Genomic DNA, 24,151 nt, shown 5'->3' on the forward strand with positions numbered 1-24,151 from the left:
GCGGATTATTTTAGTAACTAATAAGGTAATTTACCCATATAATCAATTAAAACAAGTCCGGACCAGCCCTAGTCGTAGAAGGTGCTTTCAACCTGGGTGACTATGACGTCATCCTCCAGACTCAGACTCAAACCAAAACTAAAATATATTAATTATATAATTATACGATTTATGGAGAAATCTTACCTGATATTCCCTACCTTCCACCGAGCTATGGGTATTCCTGCCTTCCACCATGCTATGCCCCCCAAACAAGTCTAAACCAACCCAGACTTGTGTTATTTTGACAGATCCCTGTTTGAATTTCCTGCCTTAAGCCCATGTCTGAGAAACAAAGACTAATATACAAATAAAGATTTTTTAATAACAAATACCAAATAATATATATAATAAAATAAAGAATAACAAGAATATAAATATAAACAAAGATATTGCCATTGTTTGTCATTAAGAAGGTCAATACTTCTTTTCTTTGAGTTGTGGCTTGTTCCCATGTTACATACTAAATTCGAAATTAAAAAAAAACAAAAATATTTACCGCCGCTTTTATCGCTAATGAAACCACTTTTTAAATCGTAATTTTGAAGGTAATTGGTCTTATCTCTAGTGTAAAAAGCATCTTGTTCAAAGTGACATTTTGATTTTCAAAACTTGATATTTTAGTCGAAATCTTAACTGAAAGCCGCTCTTTAAATCGTAATTAGCGCCACTAGCTTCCTTTATTTATTTATTTATTTGTTGTTTGGTACATAAAGTCATAGGTTGACTTTTGGAGACCGCCTTGTACTACAAATGGTTATAATTATCACAGGTATTGCATATAAAAGTAAGAAATATATACATTTGGTTATAGTTATCACAGTAAATGGTATATAAAGTAAAAATACACAGAGAAGAAAAAAAAAAAATAAAAAAAATAAAATAAAACACAGCCTTGAAACAATTATTGGCTAAATAACAGTAGCTTTTAATAGTTGGTAGGAACTAATAGTAATTTGTGTTGGTATTTTGGGTGTAATGTAATATAAGGGCCTTTCGAAAACAAGACTTATCTTTAAGGGATACTAAATCTGCTGGGAGATCATTCCATAGGTTTATAATGCTGCGTGTAAAATGGTTTTGACGGACGGTTGTTGTAGCACGTGGTTTAGACAATTTATGAGGATGACCGCGCGTACTAGTATACACTGAAGACGTGAAAAATGTATCGAAGTGCAGATCTAGTTTGTTATTAAAAAAGTCATGAAGAAGACACAAGTCATTTATCTGGTGTCTTTGATGGATGGGGTTGATGGTTAGTTTAGATAATCTGTCGGCGGCTGGTAGTTTTTCTAATAGTGGTGATAATTTTGTAAACCGATTTTGGGCCTTCTGCAACGATGTCATTACATTTTTTCCAGAAGGGGTCCAAATAGATGAGCAGTAGTCAATATGGGGTAAAGCTAAAGCATTGTATATAGTACGTAACAGAGTCGGTGAGCGTCGTAGGAAGTTACGCCTAACCAGGCCAGTGATGCTATGGAGTTTTTTGCAAATTTTATTAGTGTGGGTAGTAAATTTAAGGTCAGTGTCGATATGCACTCCAAGGTCACGTTCTGATAAAGTGGTAGATAGCGGTCGACCGTACAGGTAGTAGGTGAATTTTGGGTTCGAATGACCCAGATGAAGGACAGTGCATTTGTCCACATTAAATTTGAGACCGTGGTTTTCAGCCCAATGCTCCACCGAATTGAGGTCAGCTTGTAGTAGGTGTGAGTCTGAGATAGTACGTATTTTAAGGGATAGTTTCGTATCGTCAGCGAAAAGTAACACTTGGGCAGATTGCACTACTTGAGGAAGCGAATTGATAAGAATGTTAAATAATAAGGGTCCGAGAATTGATCCTTGGGGGACACCTTTTGCCACTGACGCCCAGTCAGACACTATCCCTTTAAGGACAACTCGTTGGGTACGGTGGGTAAGATAGTCCTTCATCCAGTTTAAGGCTTGACCAGTTATGCCAGCCAAGTTTAACGCTTCTAAAAGTTTGGCATGAGGTATTGAGTCAAAGGCCTTGGCTAGGTCTAGATATAGCACATCAACATAGTAACCCTCATCTAACCATTCAGTCCATTTATCAGTGGCTTGGAGAAGGTTAGTGGTGCATGACCTTTTCTTCAGGAAGCCATGTTGGGCTGTAGTAAAAAAGTTGGTTTGTTCTAGATGGGATATAATTTGACGTTGAACAAGAGTTTCACAAATTTTTGCAACAACGTTTATGGAGCTGATAGGTCGATAGTTGTTAGGGAGTACTTTAGGTCCTTTTTTTGTGTATCGGTGTTAAATTTGCCTGTTTCCATTGATTTGGGAGAAGTCCAATTGCAAATGACTGAGAGATTAATGTATAAATTGGGGAACACAGTTGAGTAGCAAGACTGCGCAAGATATAGGGGTAAAGACCATCGGAACCGGGGGATTTGTTCGTTGGAAGACTTTTTAGGATGGCATGGATATCTTGCTCAGTACAAGTAAAATCTTGAAGGCCAGGCATAGGTAACGGTGAATATGATGGCGCATTTGGATCAGCAACAGTGGAGGAAAAGTAGTTCATGCATTCTGATGGCTGACGTCAAGTGGCGTAAGATAAACGATGCCGGATGAATTTTGATGAAAGACAGGCAGGGTAATCGAGGATTGTTAGAGAAAGATATTTTAAGTAAAGTCCTCTATTGGTTCTCGAAGATCATGGGCCGAGGCGTGGTTGTTTTTTCGTTACTTTCAAGAGGCCAATGGAAAACGCGTCAAATTAAGTCTTGCCGCGGAAGAAGTAGCAGGACTTAACTTAAACTCGATTTTCCTTCATTGCGGTAGTCAGTTGTATGGACGCATATGACACCGCAATGAAGATCGATTCTTGGCTATCAATTGGATCAGTGTTACTTTCTTTTTCCATACTATAATCGGTAATGTTTTATTTAATTATGAAAAACTAAATTTTTGTTATAAATGATTCCGAAAAATCTTACTTGATAGCCAACTTAGAACCCGACAAGTCGGGTTCTAATGAGTCGAATTTGGTCTCTTCCCAGACTATTCCTGAGAAGAGCCAGATGGAACAATCGAATTTGGTCTCTTCTCACACAGCTTTTGCTTTGTGAGTCCACGATCGGCGGGTAAAGACATCTTCGTACTGGTACTGAGTAGTTTTATGGATAAGCGTCTAGTTAAACAACTGATAACTCTCTCTTTAAAACACGGTTCTTATATACTAAAAGATCGAGGTCAAATTTAATATTAGAAGAGTTCTCTAGGCAATGCTTTCGATAAATTTATTTGTTACCGACCCCCAATCTTTAATCTATTTTATTGGATGCGGTTTAATTAACTATTCACGACTTTCACGTAGATGCTGCAAGGATGACGACTTAAAACCTTCCTTGTTTTGAGGAAAATATTTTATTGGATGCGGTTTAATTAACTATTGACGTAGATAGTTCGAGGATGACGACTTAAAACCTTCCTTGTTTTGAAGAAAATAATTTATTGGAAGCGGGTTAATTAACTATTCTTCACGCGCATTCTTCATCCATGATGAGTCTACGAACATTTTTCTTACACAGTTCCGTCGCGTATCTTGCTTTCTCTAACGCCTCAGAGGCTCAGAGAAAAGGAATATAATTCAAAGAGGGTAAGTATTAATTAATGTTATTTAGTTAGATTAATTACTAGTAGGATTAATTGTCTCAGTCGCAGGAGTATGATGTGGGATTTTGTTACCGATGCCTTGATGTCTCGACGATACGGAATGAATTTACATACTGTTGAACAACGAGATAATCGCTGGATTTTCGCTGTTCGTGCGATAAATCAGAAAGCGTTTCAACCGCATCAGTCTGGACTTAAAGATCAATCCTGGGCCTTGTTTCTAGTAAGTTATGTCATTTTTGTTAAATGGTAGAGTTGGAAAGTCAATTAGTATTAATTTCAGGATTACGGGAAGTTGAAAGGACGTAAAAAACCAGAGACGTCGGAAGAATACACCAAGTTGAGGTCTAATTTCTTTAATGCCATAATCAGATGCGCTTGTGATGGGATCATCTCAAAAGTTGATCGGCAAACGGCAGCTGATCTTGGTATTACACTCTTTAAGGATTATAAGTACTTTATGTATGAAGGTATGTCAATAGCGTTCATTTTTTTTTATCTTGAATTTATATTTTATTTTCATTTAATTCAATTTTTTTTATTTTTAACTATAGGAGAAAATATTCAGAAATATGAACACCATTTCCCCATTGTTGATAGCAGTTGTAAGTAAATGTTTATTTATTTATGTTTAGGAGTGAAGTTCTAAACCTTTTTACTTAAATTTTTGGTCTTTCTCAAATTAATTCGCGACCCTTTTCAGAGTAATTCGCGACCCTTTTCCCAATAATTTGCGATCCTTTTCCCAGTAATTCGCGACCTTTTTCCGAGTAATTAGCGACCCGTTTCCGAGTAATTAGCGACCCGTCTCCTATTAATTCAGGTTAATTAACATTAGTCTCTTAAACATTTTCAGCTTATGCATACTCGCGCTACAACAACGGCAGCCAAGACTCGAATGATAAATACCCAAATCCTGATCGCGGCCAAAATGATTTTGAAGGTCCGTTGCCTCAAGGCGATTATCTTTTCAGCGTCAGTATTGACGAAAACGGCAAAGTCACCAACACAAAATTATTAGGAGCGATGCCAGATGGTTATGACGTTAACGTCAAATCTGTTGACGCTCCTTACGAGTTTGTCAACACCAAAAAAATGCGTTTTGAACGTGTGCAACAAAATAATAATGTCAACAATAACGACAGTAACTCTTCACATTCATCGGGTGAAGAATCTTGTAGTAGTGATTTAATCGTTGAGGAACAACGTGACGCTGGTGGTCAAATTGTTGCCAAAAATAGTACACCCATTGTTGTTAAATTAGATCCAGGTTTTATATTGACGAATTTTGGCGAATCTGGGGACGAAATAGGTCAAAATTTGGATGTAGATGGGTTAAGGGAGGTGAAAAGCGAAGTCCAATCTAATTATATCGCGAATGGACAAACTGTTCATGCTCAAAACGGTGGAATTCATAAAAAATGGGTAAATGGAGGTAGAAAACTGGAAAATGGATGTACCGGTAGAAACACGATAACTGTACAACCTCGTCAAAAAGTTAAAAATGGGCGAGTTCGTCTGAAATCTGTAAAAGGACAAACTCGCGAATATTCGGTTAACGGAACTTCTCGTAAAAGTTCTGTAAATGGTACAATTTCACTTTGCGATAACGCTTCCAAATATAGTGTTAAACAGGAGCAAGTTGATATTAGCTGATAAATTTAATACCTCACTTAACAGTCATCAGACACGCATTAATTAAATTTTCACTACCCACAATCAATGAATTATTAACTTTAATCACCATGATTTAATTTTGACATTAACAGTCACTGCTGTTTTTTGTTTTTTCACGAACATATTCTCGAAGTTGTAAGCTTTTAAAATGATTACGGGTAATCTATTTTCTTTAACGCATGAGCTGTATAAAATTTAGGTTAAATAAAAAATGGCATAGTACGCTATAAAACGACTTTTATTTGCTTAATTTGCTCCAAATACCCACCTTAAAACTGTTGATTTTCAAAGAAACACGCACTTTTACCGGAGCAGTAATGCGGTAGAATGTTGTGTCTCGTATGGTGATGTCATAAGCGGATAATATGGCAGCTTCCTATAATTACCGGACGAAATAACACACAGCGATGCATTAGCATTTTCACCCAGCACATCAGAAGACGTTTAAAAAAAAAATCTACAGTTTAAACAACAAAATAAGCAATTAAAACAAGCCTAATGATTCTCTTTAGGGAGAAACAACTTGGAAGTACTTTCCATAACGAATTGCCTTCAATAATTTAAGCGAGACCAACTTGGTCTAAATTATTTCAATGGTGGAAAAATTAAATATTTACATTGGGTTTTTATTTAGAAAGCTTTTCACGCCTGCGTATTTAAAGGTTGCCTGATTTGAATTCAGTTCACAATTGGTCAGTTATTTAGGGTAAAATTTAGGTAATACGCCAGCGAATGTTTGTAAATTTGTTCTAGTTTAGACCGTGCTGCTGACGCGGGTGTACCAATTTTTTCAAAATAGATCAGTACTTTATCCGACATTTAGATGTACAAAAACAACTAAAGTCAACTTGATAAAATACGTTCTATGTTAATGGAACATTTATATTCATCAGGGTTCGTTCGTTATGGTGTTAGAATTTTTCTATGCTAATGGAACATTTATATTCAACAGGGTTCGTTCGTTAAGGTGTTAGAATTTTATAATAAATGCATCCATTTTAAAAATCTTTGGGGATTTACATTTGCAAGTGTTTTTGGAACTATCTTGAGACATAGAACAAAAAATGTCCGTACATTCGCAACTAAGATCCAGAACACAATGCGCGTTATTTTTGGCTCAAATTTCCTTCTCCTCTCGTTCGCAAACGTCCTCGCATTGTCCGTTTTAACTTAAGACCAATCCCGGGTAACACTCACTGTACTGTTATCGGAAGATTTGGGAATGCAAACGGCTGTGATGTCGGAACAATTATCAATTTCCTCGATTTCGCATATATCGACGCACTTCAAATCGGAATAAGGGCAAAAACCAATGGGACATTGGCAATAATACGTTGCATTATTAGTTTCATTAACGTGACATTCTGCATTAAGATTCTGACATTGAATAGCCGCTTTTGCTTCGCAAAAGTCAACGCAAATGCCGTCTTGACTTTCATAGTGGCCAGCTAAGCATTCGCAGTAAAATGTAGTATTTTCCTGACTCGATACGGCGCATTCGGCTTTAAGCTCTGAGCAGGCATTATCTCCCATATTTTTACAAATATTTACGCATGTTTGGGGTATTATCCTCAAACAGTCCAGCGGGACATTCGCAGTAATACGTTGAGTTGTCAATTTCATCAACACGGCGTTCTGCTTTAAAATCCTGGCATTCACTGTCACCTTTCACTCGACAAATATCACCGCAAATTTGGTTTTCATCTTCTAATAGCCCGGCGGGACATTCACAATAAGAAACAAGATTTGCATACGCAAAAAAAAAACTTGGACATTGAGCTAAATAGAGATTTCTAATTTTATAAAAACATATGTAAAAGTCAATTATGAATTTGTTAGCGGGAAGTTTAACATTTTCTCTCCCCATTATACAAGGTGTTTTCGACTGCCATAAATCAAAATGTGTGTTCTTACTCGAAAACCTGAGAAACACGTGAAACAGTGTTACGATTAATTCATCATATAGGACATGTCCCTTTTCTATTTTTATACTAGAGCTTTTTTTGGAGTCTGTAAATAAGCTAGCCAATCATTTTTGACAAGTTATGTACTTTGAAATATTACTCTAGGGTAATGCAAAAGAAAAAAATCCTAATGTATTTGGAGCTGAAAGGCGAATAAAAACAAAGAGACAATAATAGAGAAATTTCTTGACATGTCCTATATGATGAATTAATCGTAACACTGTTTCACGTGTTTCTCAGGTTTTCGAGTAAGAACACACATTTTGATTTATGGCAGTCGAAAACACCTTGTATAATGGGGAGAGAAAATGTTAAACTTCCCGCTAACAAATTCATAATTGACTTTTACATATGTTTTTATAAAATTAGAAATCTCTATTTAGCTCAATGTCCAAGTTTTTTTTTTGCGTATGCAAATCTTGTTTCTTATTGTGAATGTCCCGCCGGGCTATTAGAAGATGAAAACCAAATTTGCGGTGATATTTGTCGAGTGAAAGGTGACAGTGAATGCCAGGATTTTAAAGCAGAACGCCGTGTTGATGAAATTGACAACTCAACGTATTACTGCGAATGTCCCGCTGGACTGTTTGAGGATAATACCCCAAACATGCGTAAATATTTGTAAAAATATGGGAGATAATGCCTGCTCAGAGCTTAAAGCCGAATGCGCCGTATCGAGTCAGGAAAATACTACATTTTACTGCGAATGCTTAGCTGGCCACTATGAAAGTCAAGACGGCATTTGCGTTGACTTTTGCGAAGCAAAAGCGGCTATTCAATGTCAGAATCTTAATGCAGAATGTCACGTTAATGAAACTAATAATGCAACGTATTATTGCCAATGTCCCATTGGTTTTTGCCCTTATTCCGATTTGAAGTGCGTCGATATATGCGAAATCGAGGAAATTGATAATTGTTCCGACATCACAGCCGTTTGCATTCCCAAATCTTCCGATAACAGTACAGTGAGTGTTACCCGGGATTGGTCTTAAGTTAAAACGGACAATGCGAGGACGTTTGCGAACGAGAGGAGAAGGAAATTTGAGCCAAAAATAACGCGCATTGTGTTCTGGATCTTAGTTGCGAATGTACGGACATTTTTTGTTCTATGTCTCAAGATAGTTCCAAAAACACTTGCAAATGTAAATCCCCAAAGATTTTTAAAATGGATGCATTTATTATAAAATTCTAACACCTTAACGAACGAACCCTGTTGAATATAAATGTTCCATTAGCATAGAAAAATTCTAACACCATAACGAACGAACCCTGATGAATATAAATGTTCCATTAACATAGAACGTATTTTATCAAGTTGACTTTAGTTGTTTTTGTACATCTAAATGTCGGATAAAGTACTGATCTATTTTGAAAAAATTGGTACACCCGCGTCAGCAGCACGGTCTAAACTAGAACAAATTTACAAACATTCGCTGGCGTATTACCTAAATTTTACCCTAAATAACTGACCAATTGTGAACTGAATTCAAATCAGGCAACCTTTAAATACGCAGGCGTGAAAAGCTTTCTAAATAAAAACCCAATGTAAATATTTAATTTTTCCACCATTGAAATAATTTAGACCAAGTTGGTCTCGCTTAAATTATTGAAGGCAATTCGTTATGGAAAGTACTTCCAAGTTGTTTCTCCCTAAAGAGAATCATTAGGCTTGTTTTAATTGCTTATTTTGTTGTTTAAACTGTAGATTTTTTTTTTAAACGTCTTCTGATGTGCTGGGTGAAAATGCTAATGCATCGCTGTGTGTTATTTCGTCCGGTAATTATAGGAAGCTGCCATATTATCCGCTTATGACATCACCATACGAGACACAACATTCTACCGCATTACTGCTCCGGTAAAAGTGCGTGTTTCTTTGAAAATCAACAGTTTTAAGGTGGGTATTTGGAGCAAATTAAGCAAATAAAAGTCGTTTTATAGCGTACTATGCCATTTTTTATTTAACCTAAATTTTATACAGCTCATGCGTTAAAGAAAATAGATTACCCGTAATCATTTTAAAAGCTTACAACTTCGAGAATATGTTCGTGAAAAAACAAAAAACAGCAGTGACTGTTAATGTCAAAATTAAATCATGGTGATTAAAGTTAATAATTCATTGATTGTGGGTAGTGAAAATTTAATTAATGCGTGTCTGATGACTGTTAAGTGAGGTATTAAATTTATCAGCTAATATCAACTTGCTCCTGTTTAACACTATATTTGGAAGCGTTATCGCAAAGTGAAATTGTACCATTTACAGAACTTTTACGAGAAGTTCCGTTAACCGAATATTCGCGAGTTTGTCCTTTTACAGATTTCAGACGAACTCGCCCATTTTTAACTTTTTGACGAGGTTGTACAGTTATCGTGTTTCTACCGGTACATCCATTTTCCAGTTTTCTACCTCCATTTACCCATTTTTTATGAATTCCACCGTTTTGAGCATGAACAGTTTGTCCATTCGCGATATAATTAGATTGGACTTCGCTTTTCACCTCCCTTAACCCATCTACATCCAAATTTTGACCTATTTCGTCCCCAGATTCGCCAAAATTCGTCAATATAAAACCTGGATCTAATTTAACAACAATGGGTGTACTATTTTTGGCAACAATTTGACCACCAGCGTCACGTTGTTCCTCAACGATTAAATCACTACTACAAGATTCTTCACCCGATGAATGTGAAGAGTTACTGTCGTTATTGTTGACATTATTATTTTGTTGCACACGTTCAAAACGCATTTTTTTGGTGTTGACAAACTCGTAAGGAGCGTCAACAGATTTGACGTTAACGTCATAACCATCTGGCATCGCTCCTAATAATTTTGTGTTGGTGACTTTGCCGTTTTCGTCAATACTGACGCTGAAAAGATAATCGCCTTGAGGCAACGGACCTTCAAAATCATTTTGGCCGCGATCAGGATTTGGGTATTTATCATTCGAGTCTTGGCTGCCGTTGTTGTAGCGCGAGTATGCATAAGCTGAAAATGTTTAAGAGACTAATGTTAATTAACCTGAATTAATAGGAGACGGGTCGCTAATTACTCGGAAACGGGTCGCTAATTACTCGGAAAAAGGTCGCGAATTACTGGGAAAAGGATCGCAAATTATTGGGAAAAGGGTCGCGAATTACTCTGAAAAGGGTCGCGAATTAATTTGAGAAAGACCAAAAATTTAAGTAAAAAGGTTTAGAACTTCACTCCTAAACATAAATAAATAAACATTTACTTACAACTGCTATCAACAATGGGGAAATGGTGTTCATATTTCTGAATATTTTCTCCTATAGTTAAAAATAAAAAAAATTGAATTAAATGAAAATAAAATATAAATTCAAGATAAAAAAAATGAACGCTATTGACATACCTTCATACATAAAGTACTTATAATCCTTAAAGAGTGTAATACCAAGATCAGCTGCCGTTTGCCGATCAACTTTTGAGATGATCCCATCACAAGCGCATCTGATTATGGCATTAAAGAAATTAGACCTCAACTTGGTGTATTCTTCCGACGTCTCTGGTTTTTTACGTCCTTTCAACTTCCCGTAATCCTGAAATTAATACTAATTGACTTTCCAACTCTACCATTTAACAAAAATGACATAACTTACTAGAAACAAGGCCCAGGATTGATCTTTAAGTCCAGACTGATGCGGTTGAAACGCTTTCTGATTTATCGCACGAACAGCGAAAATCCAGCGATTATCTCGTTGTTCAACAGTATGTAAATTCATTCCGTATCGTCGAGACATCAAGGCATCGGTAACAAAATCCCACATCATACTCCTGCGACTGAGACAATTAATCCTACTAGTAATTAATCTAACTAAATAACATTAATTAATACTTACCCTCTTTGAATTATATTCCTTTTCTCTGAGCCTCTGAGGCGTTAGAGAAAGCAAGATACGCGACGGAACTGTGTAAGAAAAATGTTCGTAGACTCATCATGGATGAAGAATGCGCGTGAAGAATAGTTAATTAACCCGCTTCCAATAAATTATTTTCTTCAAAACAAGGAAGGTTTTAAGTCGTCATCCTCGAACTATCTACGTCAATAGTTAATTAAACCGCATCCAATAAAATATTTTCCTCAAAACAAGGAAGGTTTTAAGTCGTCATCCTTGCAGCATCTACGTGAAAGTCGTGAATAGTTAATTAAACCGCATCCAATAAAATAGATTAAAGATTGGGGGTCGGTAACAAATAAATTTATCGAAAGCATTGCCTAGAGAACTCTTCTAATATTAAATTTGACCTCGATCTTTTAGTATATAAGAACCGTGTTTTAAAGAGAGAGTTATCAGTTGTTTAACTAGACGCTTATCCATAAAACTACTCAGTACCAGTACGAAGATGTCTTTACCCGCCGATCGTGGACTCACAAAGCAAAAGCTGTGTGAGAAGAGACCAAATTCGATTGTTCCATCTGGCTCTTCTCAGGAATAGTCTGGGAAGAGACCAAATTCGACTCATTAGAACCCGACTTGTCGGGTTCTAAGTTGGCTATCAAGTAAGATTTTTCGGAATCATTTATAACAAAAATTTAGTTTTTCATAATTAAATAAAACATTACCGATTATAGTATGGAAAAAGAAAGTAACACTGATCCAATTGATAGCCAAGAATCGATCTTCATTGCGGTGTCATATGCGTCCATACAACTGACTACCGCAATGAAGGAAAATCGAGTTTAAGTTAAGTCCTGCTACTTCTTCCGCGGCAAGACTTAATTTGACGCGTTTTCCATTGGCCTCTTGAAAGTAACGAAAAAACAACCACGCCTCGGCCCATGATCTTCGAGAACCAATAGAGGACTTTACTTAAAATATCTTTCTCTAACAATCCTCGATTACCCTGCCTGTCTTTCATCAAAATTCATCCGGCATCGTTTATCTTACGCCACTTGACGTCAGCCATCAGAATGCATGAACTACTTTTCCTCCACTGTTGCTGATCCAAATGCGCCATCATATTCACCGTTACCTATGCCTGGCCTTCAAGATTTTACTTGTACTGAGCAAGATATCCATGCCATCCTAAAAAGTCTTCCAACGAACAAATCCCCCGGTTCCGATGGTCTTTACCCCTATATCTTGCGCAGTCTTGCTACTCAACTGTGTTCCCCAATTTATACATTAATCTCTCAGTCATTTGCAATTGGACTTCTCCCAAATCAATGGAAACAGGCAAATTTAACACCGATACACAAAAAAGGACCTAAAGTACTCCCTAACAACTATCGACCTATCAGCTCCATAAACGTTGTTGCAAAAATTTGTGAAACTCTTGTTCAACGTCAAATTATATCCCATCTAGAACAAACCAACTTTTTTACTACAGCCCAACATGGCTTCCTGAAGAAAAGGTCATGCACCACTAACCTTCTCCAAGCCACTGATAAATGGACTGAATGGTTAGATGAGGGTTACTATGTTGATGTGCTATATCTAGACCTAGCCAAGGCCTTTGACTCAATACCTCATGCCAAACTTTTAGAAGCGTTAAACTTGGCTGGCATAACTGGTCAAGCCTTAAACTGGATGAAGGACTATCTTACCCACCGTACCCAACGAGTTGTCCTTAAAGGGATAGTGTCTGACTGGGCGTCAGTGGCAAAAGGTGTCCCCCAAGGATCAATTCTTGGACCCTTATTATTTAACATTCTTATCAATTCGCTTCCTCAAGTAGTGCAATCTGCCCAAGTGTTACTTTTCGCTGACGATACGAAACTATCCCTTAAAATACGTACTATCTCAGACTCACACCTACTACAAGCTGACCTCAATTCGGTGGAGCATTGGGCTGAAAACCACGGTCTCAAATTTAATGTGGACAAATGCACTGTCCTTCATCTGGGTCATTCGAACCCAAAATTCACCTACTACCTGTACGGTCGACCGCTATCTACCACTTTATCAGAACGTGACCTTGGAGTGCATATCGACACTGACCTTAAATTTACTACCCACACTAATAAAATTTGCAAAAAACTCCATAGCATCACTGGCCTGGTTAGGCGTAACTTCCTACGACGCTCACCGACTCTGTTACGTACTATATACAATGCTTTAGCTTTACCCCATATTGACTACTGCTCATCTATTTGGACCCCTTCTGGAAAAAATGTAATGACATCGTTGCAGAAGGCCCAAAATCGGTTTACAAAATTATCACCACTATTAGAAAAACTACCAGCCGCCGACAGATTATTTAAACTAACCATCAACCCCATCCATCAAAGACACCAGATAAATGACTTGTGTCTTCTTCATGACTTTTTTAATAACAAACTAGATCTGCACTTCGATACATTTTTCACGTCTTCAGTGTATACTAGTACGCGCGGTCATCCTCATAAATTGTCTAAACCACGTGCTACAACAACCGTCCGTCAAAACCATTTTACACGCAGCATTATAAACCTATGGAATGATCTCCCAGCAGATTTAGTATCCCTTAAAGATAAGTCTTGTTTTCGAAAGGCCCTTATATTACATTACACCCAAAATACCAACACAAATTACTATTAGTTCCTACCAACTATTAAAAGCTACTGTTATTTAGCCAATAATTGTTTCAAGGCTGTGTTTTATTTTATTTTTTTTATTTTTTTTTTTCTTCTCTGTGTATTTTTACTTTATATACCATTTACTGTGATAACTATAACCAAATGTATATATTTCTTACTTTTATATGCAATACCTGTGATAATTATAACCATTTGTAGTACAAGGCGGTCTCCAAAAGTCAACCTATGACTTTATGTACCAAACAACAAATAAATAAATAAATAAAGGAAGCTAGTGGCGCTAATTACGATTTAAAGAGCGGCTTTCAGTTAAGATTTCGACTAAAATATCAAGTTTTGAAAATCAAAATGTCACTTTGAACAAGATGCTTTTTACACTAGAGATAAGACCAATTACCTTCAAAATTACGATTTAAAAAGTGGTTTCATTAGCGATAAAAGCGGCGGTAAATATTTTTGTTTTTTTTAATTTCGAATTTAGTATGTAACATGGGAACAAGCCACAACTCAAAGAAAAGAAGTATTGACCTTCTTAATGACAAACAATGGCAATATCTTTGTTTATATTTATATTCTTGTTATTCTCTATTTTATTATATATATTATTTGGTATTTGTTATTAAAAAATCTTTATTTGTATATTAGTCTTTGTTTCTCAGACATGGGCTTAAGGCAGGAAATTCAAACAGGGATCTGTCAAAATAACACAAGTCTGGTTGGCGGCCATCTTGGAATTAACTCTTTACGAAATCGAGCCCATTACTAGCAGGCCAGCGATGAATATAGTTTAAGTTTTGGTTTGAGTTAAGAAGATGACGTCATGGGGTTTGAAAATAGCCTGTAAGAGCTCGGGCCAGTCCGGACTTGTCTGGGAAGTTTGGTTTGAGTTGGGTAGTGGCGGCCATCTTGGGGTGGCGGCCATCTTGGATCCATGCGTATCTAGGTAGTCCCTACTACTAACACAGAGTGTCTTAAATCCTCCTATTTTAGATCCATCTTCAAAAAACTTCAGAGTTTCTCTCGCTTGTACAAACCAATCAACGTGATACCACGCTGGTAGTGGACCAAATCGTCTAGCTTTTGCACTCTGTCTGTCAAGTTTTGAAATGCGAGCTTGATCTTTTACGATTGTTTCTCCACAACCTTTACAAGATGACCGATTACTTTTGGCATATTCAGTTGAGAAGTCTTGAATTTCAATGGAGGAGCTTTTACTCTTCGTTCCTTTAGATGGGGTATTGCTTGAAGCAGCAGGTGCTGCTTGAGACCCACTCAGAATTTCACTCCTTATTTTCTCTTGATCTCTCCAACGTAAATCCTCAAAGTGTGAGATGTCAGCCTCAGTTGACACTTTAAAATTTTGAGAAAAAGCACCGAAAATGGTACCACTTTGGAATCTTGTTTCCACAATAAGAAATTAATGTTACTCGCGTCATCAGATGCTCAATTTTGATATTTTACCTTTCTATCAAAACTTGACGCCTGAATAATTGCCGCCATTCTTAGCTCATCCTTATCTATGCGCCTTTTACAGCTTTACATGATGACCAGCCACTTTTGGCATATTCGGTACGCCACGGTAGACCTCGATCCATCTCTAAATCATACAAAGAGGTTTGAATAAGTTAGCACAGCTTGACTATTTGGTTTACTTTTCTGGTTAATGATGTATTTAAAAACCAAAACGTTATGTACGGTCTTAGTTGCAGCAGAAGTAAGATTAGACTGGAAGTGAAGAGCTCAAGCATTGGTAGTAGATCCTGGCACTAGTGAACAAATTTGAGGATTTCATGTCGCTTCCATCACTAGAGGGAAAAAATTGGTCGAGTTTCAAAAAATTTCCTACCCATACATGAGGTAGCTCAAGCATATTTCCTAAAGCTACTTCGCAGAGGAGCAACAACCCGGTGTTGTTCTCTCGACTGGCGTGACAGTATTTGGCACTTTCAGAGACCTAAAAGAAACAAATATTTGAAGTTAGCAACCTATAATTTAACTCTTTATTAAAAGGCTATGTGTAGTACCGTATCTGCAAAGTACACTCCTTTTCCAAAGTTGTAACCATTAGAAGGAGCTTCTGGTGGAGCAATACGAAGGCCTTGAGACAAAATGCCCATTAAGTTTGGGGTTCTGGAACCATGCCATAGTAGCTTTCTATTAGGGAATTTTTGGAATTCTCGGTAGCGTTCGCGTTCTCCCTGACGAGTAATTTTAAATATTTGATCGACTTCAAGTTCACAATCACTGTGAAAATCAGCGCCCGTGTTGTTTACGTATGTTAATAATGTCTCGAATTCTTCAGAATCTCTATCTAATACTTCAATTTCAGTTTTCAATTGTTCATAATGTTGATCTATTGGATCTTTGGTCGTTCCACCTTCCTCTTCAACTAACTTGTAACCGATCTCCACTTCAAGAAGGAAATTTGGCATTTCTACCTTGGATTTTATTATCTCAACATTATCCAAAAGAGGGACCCTTTTGGTTCCAAAATCATGAGGTATTAGCGTGAAGAATGTATTGGTGCAAGCTATTAGCTGGGCTTTCTTGTTTTCGTTGGGTTCATCGTCGAGTAAAGCCAGGAGTTCCGTCAAAACGGAATACGCCTCTTCAATTTGGTTCTTCGAAAGTTTTCCTAGTGGCATTTTCTTCAGATCAATTTCTAACTCCCACACGGCCTTGTTCATTTTCTCCACGTCAAAGATAAGGCGAATTAGTTCTTGGATGGCGGGCGTTGGGAAGTTTAGATCCAGATCCTACAACCAGTTTTTCTGAAGTTCCATAGTCAATGTCAAGTGGATACATTTTATTAGGAACCTTTGAGGCAGTGTGGCGTAACTCCCACGGAGTTCCTGTTTTTTCTTCGAAAAGCCTTTTGAATTCGGCAACAGCTTCATACTTAGTAACAAAGTGTTCCGTCTTGTTATCACCAATAGTAGTTCCAACACGTCCCCAGCTCCGAAACACATAGTAATCCTTTCCTTCGTCTGACTTTAGAAGTTGAAGCTTGTAAAACGAATTAGATCCTTGAGTAACGACGACGTTTCCGAGAACAGCGTTGAAAGCTCCTTCTTCGTTTTGAAACACGTGTGTGCTGGCTTCAAGATTTGAATCTGGGTCAACAGCTACGCTGCCTTTCACTGTCAGTTTAACTTTCGTGCTCTTTCCAGATGAGAATGTTGAGTCACTATTTCCTACAGCCGCACTTTTGAGTCTTTTTTCAGCAGCGTAAGAATTAATTCTGTCTTGAGGATTTCCACCCCAACTGGCTATGCGGTATTGTTGGATCGTAGAAACTAAACCTCCATATTCCACAGCACTTAAAAAGTCCTCAGATACAACGTGAACATCGTGTTCCTTAGCTTCACGAATTTCCTTGATATTTTTCTCAACATCTTCCTTGGTACTTATAACGCAAGCTGTAGTTTTGTCAATTTGAGAGACAACATTGCCTCCTAATCTCGCTATGCTTTTCTTTAGAGAATCTTTGGAACTATGGAGATTACCAATCAACACTATTTTAGTATCGTCCAATGGTTGTGGCTTTCTCTTGACACCCGAGGTTGATGGCAAATTTTCTGGTGTACTTGGAGTAGGTGCGTTTGTAGGAATGTAACGGTCTTGCTCTATGTATTCGTAGCTGTTAAAGAATGCATATTCCTCTTTTAGGTGATCTGGAATCTGGAAAGGCTTTCTTCTTGGTAGTTTTATTACATTTGTACATTTGCTCCATTCGCTTGCATTTCCAGTACAGTGATAACCATCATTTGAGAAAACCAATTGTCCACCGTCACTATCTGTGCAAGGTTCAAGAGATCCAAACGTCATGATATCAGAAAGTCTATCTAGAATTTCGCTGTTTCCTGAAGGAATTTTTTGGTCGTTATATTTTAATAGTTCCACCATTTCTTTTTTTTAATATTTTTTTCAAGCTCGTCACGATGTTCATAAATTAACTGAGACTGTTCCTCAAGAATTTTCTTCTCGCCCCGATCAGGTAATTCCTCTTTCTTTATCTTATTTGGTGGAGTCACTTCAATTTTCTTTATCTTTTCTTTGATGGCCTTTTGATCTTCAACACAGAGTGTCTTAAATCCTCGTATTTTAGATCCATCTTCAAAAAACTTCAGAGTTTCTCTCGCTTGTACAAACCAATCAACGTGATACCACGCTGGTAGTGGACCAAATCGTCTAGCTTTTGCACTCTGTCTGTCAAGTTTTGAAATGCGAGCTTGATCTTTTACGATTGTTTCTCCACAACCTTTACAAGATGACCGAATACTTTTGGCATATTCAGTTGAGAAGTCTTGAATTTCAATGGAGGAGCTTTTTCCCTTCGTTCCTTTAGATGGGGTATTGCTTGAAGCAGCAGGTGCTGCTTGAGACCCACTCGGAATTTCACTCCTTATTTTCTCTTGATCTCTCCAACGTAAATCCTCAAAGTGTGAGATGTCAGCCTCAGTTGACACTTTAAAATTTTGAGAAAAAGCACCGAAAATGGTACCACTTTGGAATCTTGTTTCCACAATAAGAAATTAATGTTACTCGCGTCATCAGATGCTCAATTTTGATATTTTACCTTTCTATCAAAACTTGACGCCTGAATAATTGCCGCCATTCTTAGCTCATCCTTATCTATGCGCCTTTTACAGCTTTTGCATGATGACCAGCCACTTTTGGCATATTCGGTACGCCACGGTAGACCTCGATCCATCTCTAAATCATACAAAGAGGTTTGAATAAGTTAGCACAGCTTGACTATTTGGTTTACTTTTCTGGTTAATGATGTATTTAAAAACCAAAACGTTATGTACGGGTCTTAGTTGCAGCAGAAGTAAGATGAGACTGGAAGTGAAGAGCTCAAGCATTGGTAGTAGATCCTGGCACTAGTGAACAAATTTGAGGATTTCATGTCGCTTCCATCACTAGAGGGAAAAAATTGGTCGAGTTTCAAAAAATTTCCTACCCATACATGAGGTAGCTCAAGCATATTTCCTAAAGCTACTTCGCAGAGGAGCAACAACCCGGTGTAGTTCTCTCGACTGGCGTGACAGTATTTGGCACTTTCAGAGACCTAAAAGAATCAAATATTTGAAGTTAGCAACCTATAATTTAACTCTTTATTAATGAATGAATGAATGAATATTTATTGTGCATATAAAAAACCACGAAGGTTCACGAGAATATACACAGTTGTAATGATATCATATTTGCATTTCCTAACTGTTAAGAATATCAAATGGAAGACAAATTAAAAACAAACCAAGTGAAACCTTATTAATCCAGCTCCTTGTATTTAACATTAAATATATCAAAATTTTCGCCAAAACTGTTAACTGTAATTTGCATTCTTTTAATTGGATTTAAGTGGTTAAGAGATTCTCTAAATGTTTTTCTAAACCTTCCAGACTTGGGGACTAGAAAGTCCAACCGTCCTAGCAAATCTGGAAGAGTTATCCTATTATTAATTAATTTATGTAGAAATTTAACGTCGTTAATAAGGAGAATGTGAGCTATAGTAGGAATGTCCAAATACCCTAGTAAAATATGGTAATCATATGGAGCCTTTTTCATGAAATAAGTATGGCAATATTCAATAAACTTCCGTTGCACATTCTCAAGAAGTACCTTTAGATATCTACTACAACCACACGGGGCACTTGTCTGGTGGACAAGGGTCCGGCTGAAGACGGTGCAGGCTGCCCTGCGCAAGCTTCAAAGGCTTGCCTGCATTGGTGTTACAGGGGCCATGAGATCGACCCCAACTGCTTCCCTGGAGGTGCTTCTTGACATGCTACCTCTTCATCTTTTCATTGAGGAGGAGGCTGTCATGGGGGCCTACAGGCTCCACATTAATGGCTGTTGGGTTCCAAGACTTTGGGATTACAGCCATACGAAGCTCTTTCGGGAGTACGCTGCACTTGAGCCGTCGTTAACGATGTGCTCTGACAAAACCGTTACCAGCTTTGATTTCACTAAGCCATTCAGCATCCACTTTCCCAGTCGGGCCGAGTGGACTAACCTGCTGCCTCTTGGCACTGGGGGTGAAACTATTTGGTTCACCGATGGTTCCAAGACTGATTCCGGCGCTGGCGCCGGCTATTACTTGCCAAACTACAAGGGTCGGTTTTTCTGCTTGCCTGGGCACCTTTGCTGGTGTGTTCCAAGCGGAAATTGCCGCGATCTGTTATTGCGCAGACTACTGCATTAACAAAGGGTATAACGGACGGACTGTGAGGATTTATTCTGACAGTCAGGCCGCCCTGAATGCGCTGGACCAGTGTCAGATTACCTCTCAACTGGTGCGTAGCTGCCTTGATCTGCTAGCGCAACTGGCGTCCTGCAACAGGGTTCTGTTGTACTGGGTGCCAGGGCATAGCGGTTATTATGGCAATGAGCAAGCCGATAGATTTGCGAAAAGGGGCGCGGAGGCCAAGCTCTTGGGGCCGGAGCCGGCCGTCCCCATCCCCTACGGGCATGTCAAACGGAGCCTGCATGACAGGATGACTGTCATACAAAACCAGCTCTGGCATGACATGGATGGCCAGAGACAGACAAAACAGTTAGTCAATGGTCCCTGCAGGTCTCGTGCTAGAGACCTAATTTCGCTCAGCAGATGGGATATTAGGCTGGCCACCGGTCTTCTGACCGGACACTGTCGGCTAAATAGGCACCTCCATCTGATGGGTCTTGCTGACGACCCCCTCTGCAGGTCGTGCCAGGAGAAGGAAGAAACATCCGCTCACGTACTTTGCGAGTGCGACTTCTTCGCCTCGCTTAGACTAGAACATTTTGATTCACACACTGTGGAGCCCTCGCGGGTCTCCTCTTTTACGGTGGAGCGAATTCTTCGCTACGCTGCGGCTACGGGCCTATTCAAGGCCTGATTTTGAGGTTGCACAATATGCCTTTGGCATCGGTGCTAGGGCGTGAGCCCCACCTCATCAACAATAATAATAATACTACAACCACCCCAGGCCAAGCCACCATACAGGACCCGTGATCTCACTAGGGCTTGATAAAGAAGACGGAAATGGTCTAGGGAATGCAATTTCCTACACATCTTCAAGCAAACAGCCAGAGTACGGCGACTTAAAGCAACGCATTTATGTACTTGCTCGGTAAAATAAAGTCCTCTGTCAAAGATCACGCCAAGATCTCTCACAGTGGACTTAAGGGGTATGTGAGCGCCCTCAATGGTATAGTCGTTGGAAATTTCTCTAGCAATTCGCCTTGTAAATGTGACATGCACGGATTTGGTTGGATTTACTGGTATTTTGTTAAGAGAGCACCATCTTCCTATAGAGTCAAGGTAAAGTTGAAGTAATTTACCGTCTAACTTAGAATTAATACTTTTGAAAACTTTATTGTCATCAGCAAATTGAAGAATACGGGAATGTAAAACCGAAAATTGTAAATCGAAAAGATACATATTAAAGAGTAAGGGTCCAAGAGATGATCCCTGTGGAACCCCACAATTAACTTCGTATGTTTTCGATGTGATTATGCCATTGCATTTCAAGACATTGACTCGATTCGCCAGATAGCTAGCAATCCATTCCAAGATATCACCCCCCAATCCAAGGGCCTCTAACTTGTCATGAAGGTAAGAGTGGGAGACGCGGTCGAAGGCCTTGGCCAGGTCAAGGTATACAACAACGACCTGGCCCCGGCACTCGACCTCAGGAGCCACGTAATCCATAAAGGAAACGTGGTTCGTTTCCACACTCCTACCCGGAACAAAGCCATGTTGACAGTCGTTGGGTAGCAAGCTAAACCAACGCTGTAAATGTACGTGTACTACTCTATCAAATACCTTAGCGAGAACGCAAAGAAGGGAAATCGGACGGTAGTTTCGGACATCGCTGGATTTTCCAGACTTGTAAACCGGGACAATGACAGCTTTTTTCCAAAGCGTTGGGAATGAGTGAGTACGGAAGGATAAATTAAATATATGCTCCAACATAGGTAACAATATATTCCCACAGCCCTTGATAACAAACGACGGAATTTTGTCGAAACCAGTAGAGAGTTTGTTGGGTAGACGATTAATAGCAGCATATATGTCCGCTTGAGTTAGTTTTAAACAGTTATGAGGCGTTGTAACTAAGGTAGAAGTATCAAAAGTGTATTTTGAACTAGTTTCAGTATTGTCAGTCGAAATTGTTGAGAAATACGCCATGAATGTTTCCCCCAATTGCTCCGGATCAGTAATGATTGTCTTACCAATTTTCAATAATATATCAGAGTGTCTGTCTTTTAGATTACCATTGATAAAACTCCAAAATTTTTTGGGTTGGGACAAGGCGTCTCGACAAGATTTTACTGCCATAGCAGCTTTGTCCCTTACTGTAAGCCTTCTCACCAACGAACGGGACAGCCTAAAATTAGCTATGTCGGAGGCTAACCCCGACCTCTTTTTCTTATTAAAATAATATTTTTTGCGCTTGATAGCTTTTTTGGAGGTCCAAAGAATACCAAAAGGGGAAGCCCCGATTATTACGCGGAATCTTGTTAGGGATCGAACTATCCATAGCTGACGTTATATATTCCGTTAATGTCTGGACACAAAAATTAACATCCTGCGAATCCAAAACCACCGACCAATCTGAATCGCGTAAAATTGAGTATAGCAAGTGATAGTTACCTTTTTTAAATTGATATACTGGTTGTAAATTAGGGGAGACCCTACAAATGTCAAATGGACAAAGCAAATAGAAAGGCGGATGGTAGTTGTCAATGTCCACAAATGGATCAAGGAGAGGTACAGTATCAATGCCGTGTACATTAGTAAGACAAAGGTCCAGAAGATTACCATAAGTGGGAGCTGGGTTAATTTGGTTTAAATTAAATTCATAACAAACATCGAGAACATGAGCAGCCTTAGTTCTAGTTTGGTGAGTGCATCCCACACTGCTACCCAGAGTCCAGTTGATACCGGGGAGATTAAAATCACCCAGAATCAGAATTTCACCGTCATAATCTACCAACGAGGATACCAAAACATTCTTAAATTTCCGATACTGAGCGTCGTCATCTGAGGGGCGAAAGTAACCAGTGCCAAGAAGAAGCGGAAGATTATTTTTTAGTTTAAACTCGACAAACACACCCCCTTCGGCACCTTCCAGGTCACTTCGACGGTGAAAAACAAGGGACTTCTTGATAGCAATGAGGGATCCCCCGCCCCTAACATTGACAGAATCCGGATCTGATCGATCCGCCCGAAAAATAGTATAGGAATTTGGAAAATAATCCGAATTAAAATGAGAGTGGTTAAGCCACGTCTCTGTTAAACAAACAATATCAAAATCATTAACGATTAGGTTAGTTAAAAAGGTACTAGACTTGGTTCGTAGACCGCGCACATTCTGATAAGCTATAGTCAGTTCTTTCATTCTTGGACATTTGAAGAATCCGCAGGGGAACCCGCGTCTGAGATTTCACCATGCAGTTCCGAGACATGTTTGTGCTCGTCTCTCGGTACCCCATGGAAATCTGTTAGAAAGCTGTTCGCAGGCCAAATATTGGGATCCCTCATTTTTGGTATGTCAGACTCATCATCACACGTCAAGTAGAATGACGAATGACGGGCATTCGGATTTTTAGTACGCAGTCTTATGCACTGCACCGACTGCACACCTGAATCAGCCCTCAAAAAATCTTGCAGTTCTTTCGACGTGATCCCAACATCCAACCCAGTGGCAAAGAGTGCTTTCTTGACCGCCTTCACTCGACGTGGTGCAGCCTTGATCCGGCTTGTCAAAGACACACCCGAGACCACAGGCTTAGATGCAGGAACATGACGAGTGGAGTTGATGTCAGTTTTTGTTTGCAAAGCCTTGGGTAATGCTCCAGAGAATGAAGGAATGGAACCCTGTGGCCAGGGCAAGGCAGATGGGTTGAGAGCGCCAGGACGGTTAGCCAATGGTGGAAAAGATTGAGCTTCGTCCCTAGAAGCCCGTGACCCAAGCGGGGCTTGAAATGGTATTTGGCGACTGGCAAGTTCTCGACGAAGGCCAGCGTTCTCATTTTCTAATGAAGCCAGACGTTCTTGGAACTCTGATAACGTAGCTTGCATCTTAAGTAGGATGGTGTCGTTGCTATCCAATTTATTCATCATTTTGTCCAGTATCGAATCAGATTCCCTAGTGAGGCTATCAACGCTAAGTAGATGGACGAATGCTTCGTGCACCACCTCTAAGATGAGACCCTTATCGCCCTCAGCCAGCTTAGCAGGTGGTTTAGGCGCAGGTATGGCCCCATTGAACTCTTTATCGCGGGGTATGGCGC

The 24,151-nt window shown here is 38.9% G+C and overlaps 3 protein-coding genes across 3 annotated transcripts; 1 reads left to right on the forward strand and 2 right to left on the reverse strand.

The window, feature by feature from the left end:
• Window positions 1-3,737: 3,737 nt before the first annotated feature.
• On the forward strand, window positions 3,738-5,379 carry LOC149666719 (uncharacterized). The gene is made up of 4 exons (XM_089841728.1): window positions 3,738-3,907; window positions 3,968-4,154; window positions 4,239-4,289; window positions 4,541-5,379. Exons 1-4 carry the CDS (start codon window positions 3,740-3,742, stop codon window positions 5,338-5,340), a joined length of 1,206 nt encoding a protein of 401 aa, XP_089697854.1. The 5' UTR covers window positions 3,738-3,739; the 3' UTR covers window positions 5,341-5,379.
• A 4,090-nt stretch (window positions 5,380-9,469) lies between these two features.
• On the reverse strand, window positions 9,470-11,110 carry LOC149666720 (uncharacterized). Its single transcript, XM_089841729.1, has 4 exons — window positions 10,941-11,110; window positions 10,694-10,880; window positions 10,560-10,610; window positions 9,470-10,308 (listed from the first exon to the last, which is right to left on the reverse strand). Exons 1-4 carry the CDS (start codon window positions 11,106-11,108, stop codon window positions 9,509-9,511), a joined length of 1,206 nt encoding a protein of 401 aa, XP_089697855.1. The 5' UTR covers window positions 11,109-11,110; the 3' UTR covers window positions 9,470-9,508.
• An 8,146-nt stretch (window positions 11,111-19,256) lies between these two features.
• Window positions 19,257-23,228, reverse strand: LOC149666721 (uncharacterized). Its single transcript, XM_089841627.1, has 6 exons — window positions 23,207-23,228; window positions 22,917-23,147; window positions 22,441-22,844; window positions 21,215-22,397; window positions 21,027-21,160; window positions 19,257-19,319 (listed from the first exon to the last, which is right to left on the reverse strand). Exons 1-6 carry the CDS (start codon window positions 23,226-23,228, stop codon window positions 19,257-19,259), a joined length of 2,037 nt encoding a protein of 678 aa, XP_089697753.1.
• Window positions 23,229-24,151: the final 923 nt, after the last annotated feature.

This window comes from Phalangium opilio, unplaced genomic scaffold (genome assembly GCF_054372755.1).
Source record: "Phalangium opilio isolate 3A_F unplaced genomic scaffold, DU_Popi_V2 ptg000060l_1, whole genome shotgun sequence".
NCBI classification, from domain to species: Eukaryota; Metazoa; Arthropoda; class Arachnida; order Opiliones; family Phalangiidae; genus Phalangium; species Phalangium opilio.

What these genes read in the sequence shown, in the direction of transcription:
- LOC149666719 (XM_089841728.1), top strand. Translation starts at nt 3,740, where the DNA reads ATGTGGGATTTTGTTACCGATGCCTTGATGTCTCGACGATACGGAATG. An exon ending in AATCCTGGGCCTTGTTTCTA is followed by an intron (nt 3,908 to 3,967) that starts GTAAGTTATGTC and finishes TATTAATTTCAG; the next exon opens with GATTACGGGAAGTTGAAAGG. An exon ending in CCCCATTGTTGATAGCAGTT is followed by an intron (nt 4,290 to 4,540) that starts GTAAGTAAATGT and finishes AAACATTTTCAG; the next exon opens with CTTATGCATACTCGCGCTAC.
- LOC149666720 (XM_089841729.1), bottom strand. Translation starts at nt 11,108, where the DNA reads ATGTGGGATTTTGTTACCGATGCCTTGATGTCTCGACGATACGGAATG. An exon ending in AATCCTGGGCCTTGTTTCTA is followed by an intron (nt 10,881 to 10,940) that starts GTAAGTTATGTC and finishes TATTAATTTCAG; the next exon opens with GATTACGGGAAGTTGAAAGG. An exon ending in CCCCATTGTTGATAGCAGTT is followed by an intron (nt 10,309 to 10,559) that starts GTAAGTAAATGT and finishes AAACATTTTCAG; the next exon opens with CTTATGCATACTCGCGCTAC.
- LOC149666721 (XM_089841627.1), bottom strand. Translation starts at nt 23,228, where the DNA reads ATGTGCGCGGTCTACGAACCAA. An exon ending in TGGTTTTGGATTCGCAGGAT is followed by an intron (nt 22,398 to 22,440) that starts GTTAATTTTTGT and finishes ATATAACGTCAG; the next exon opens with CTATGGATAGTTCGATCCCT. An exon ending in TGACAATAAAGTTTTCAAAA is followed by an intron (nt 21,161 to 21,214) that starts GTATTAATTCTA and finishes TTGACTCTATAG; the next exon opens with GAAGATGGTGCTCTCTTAAC.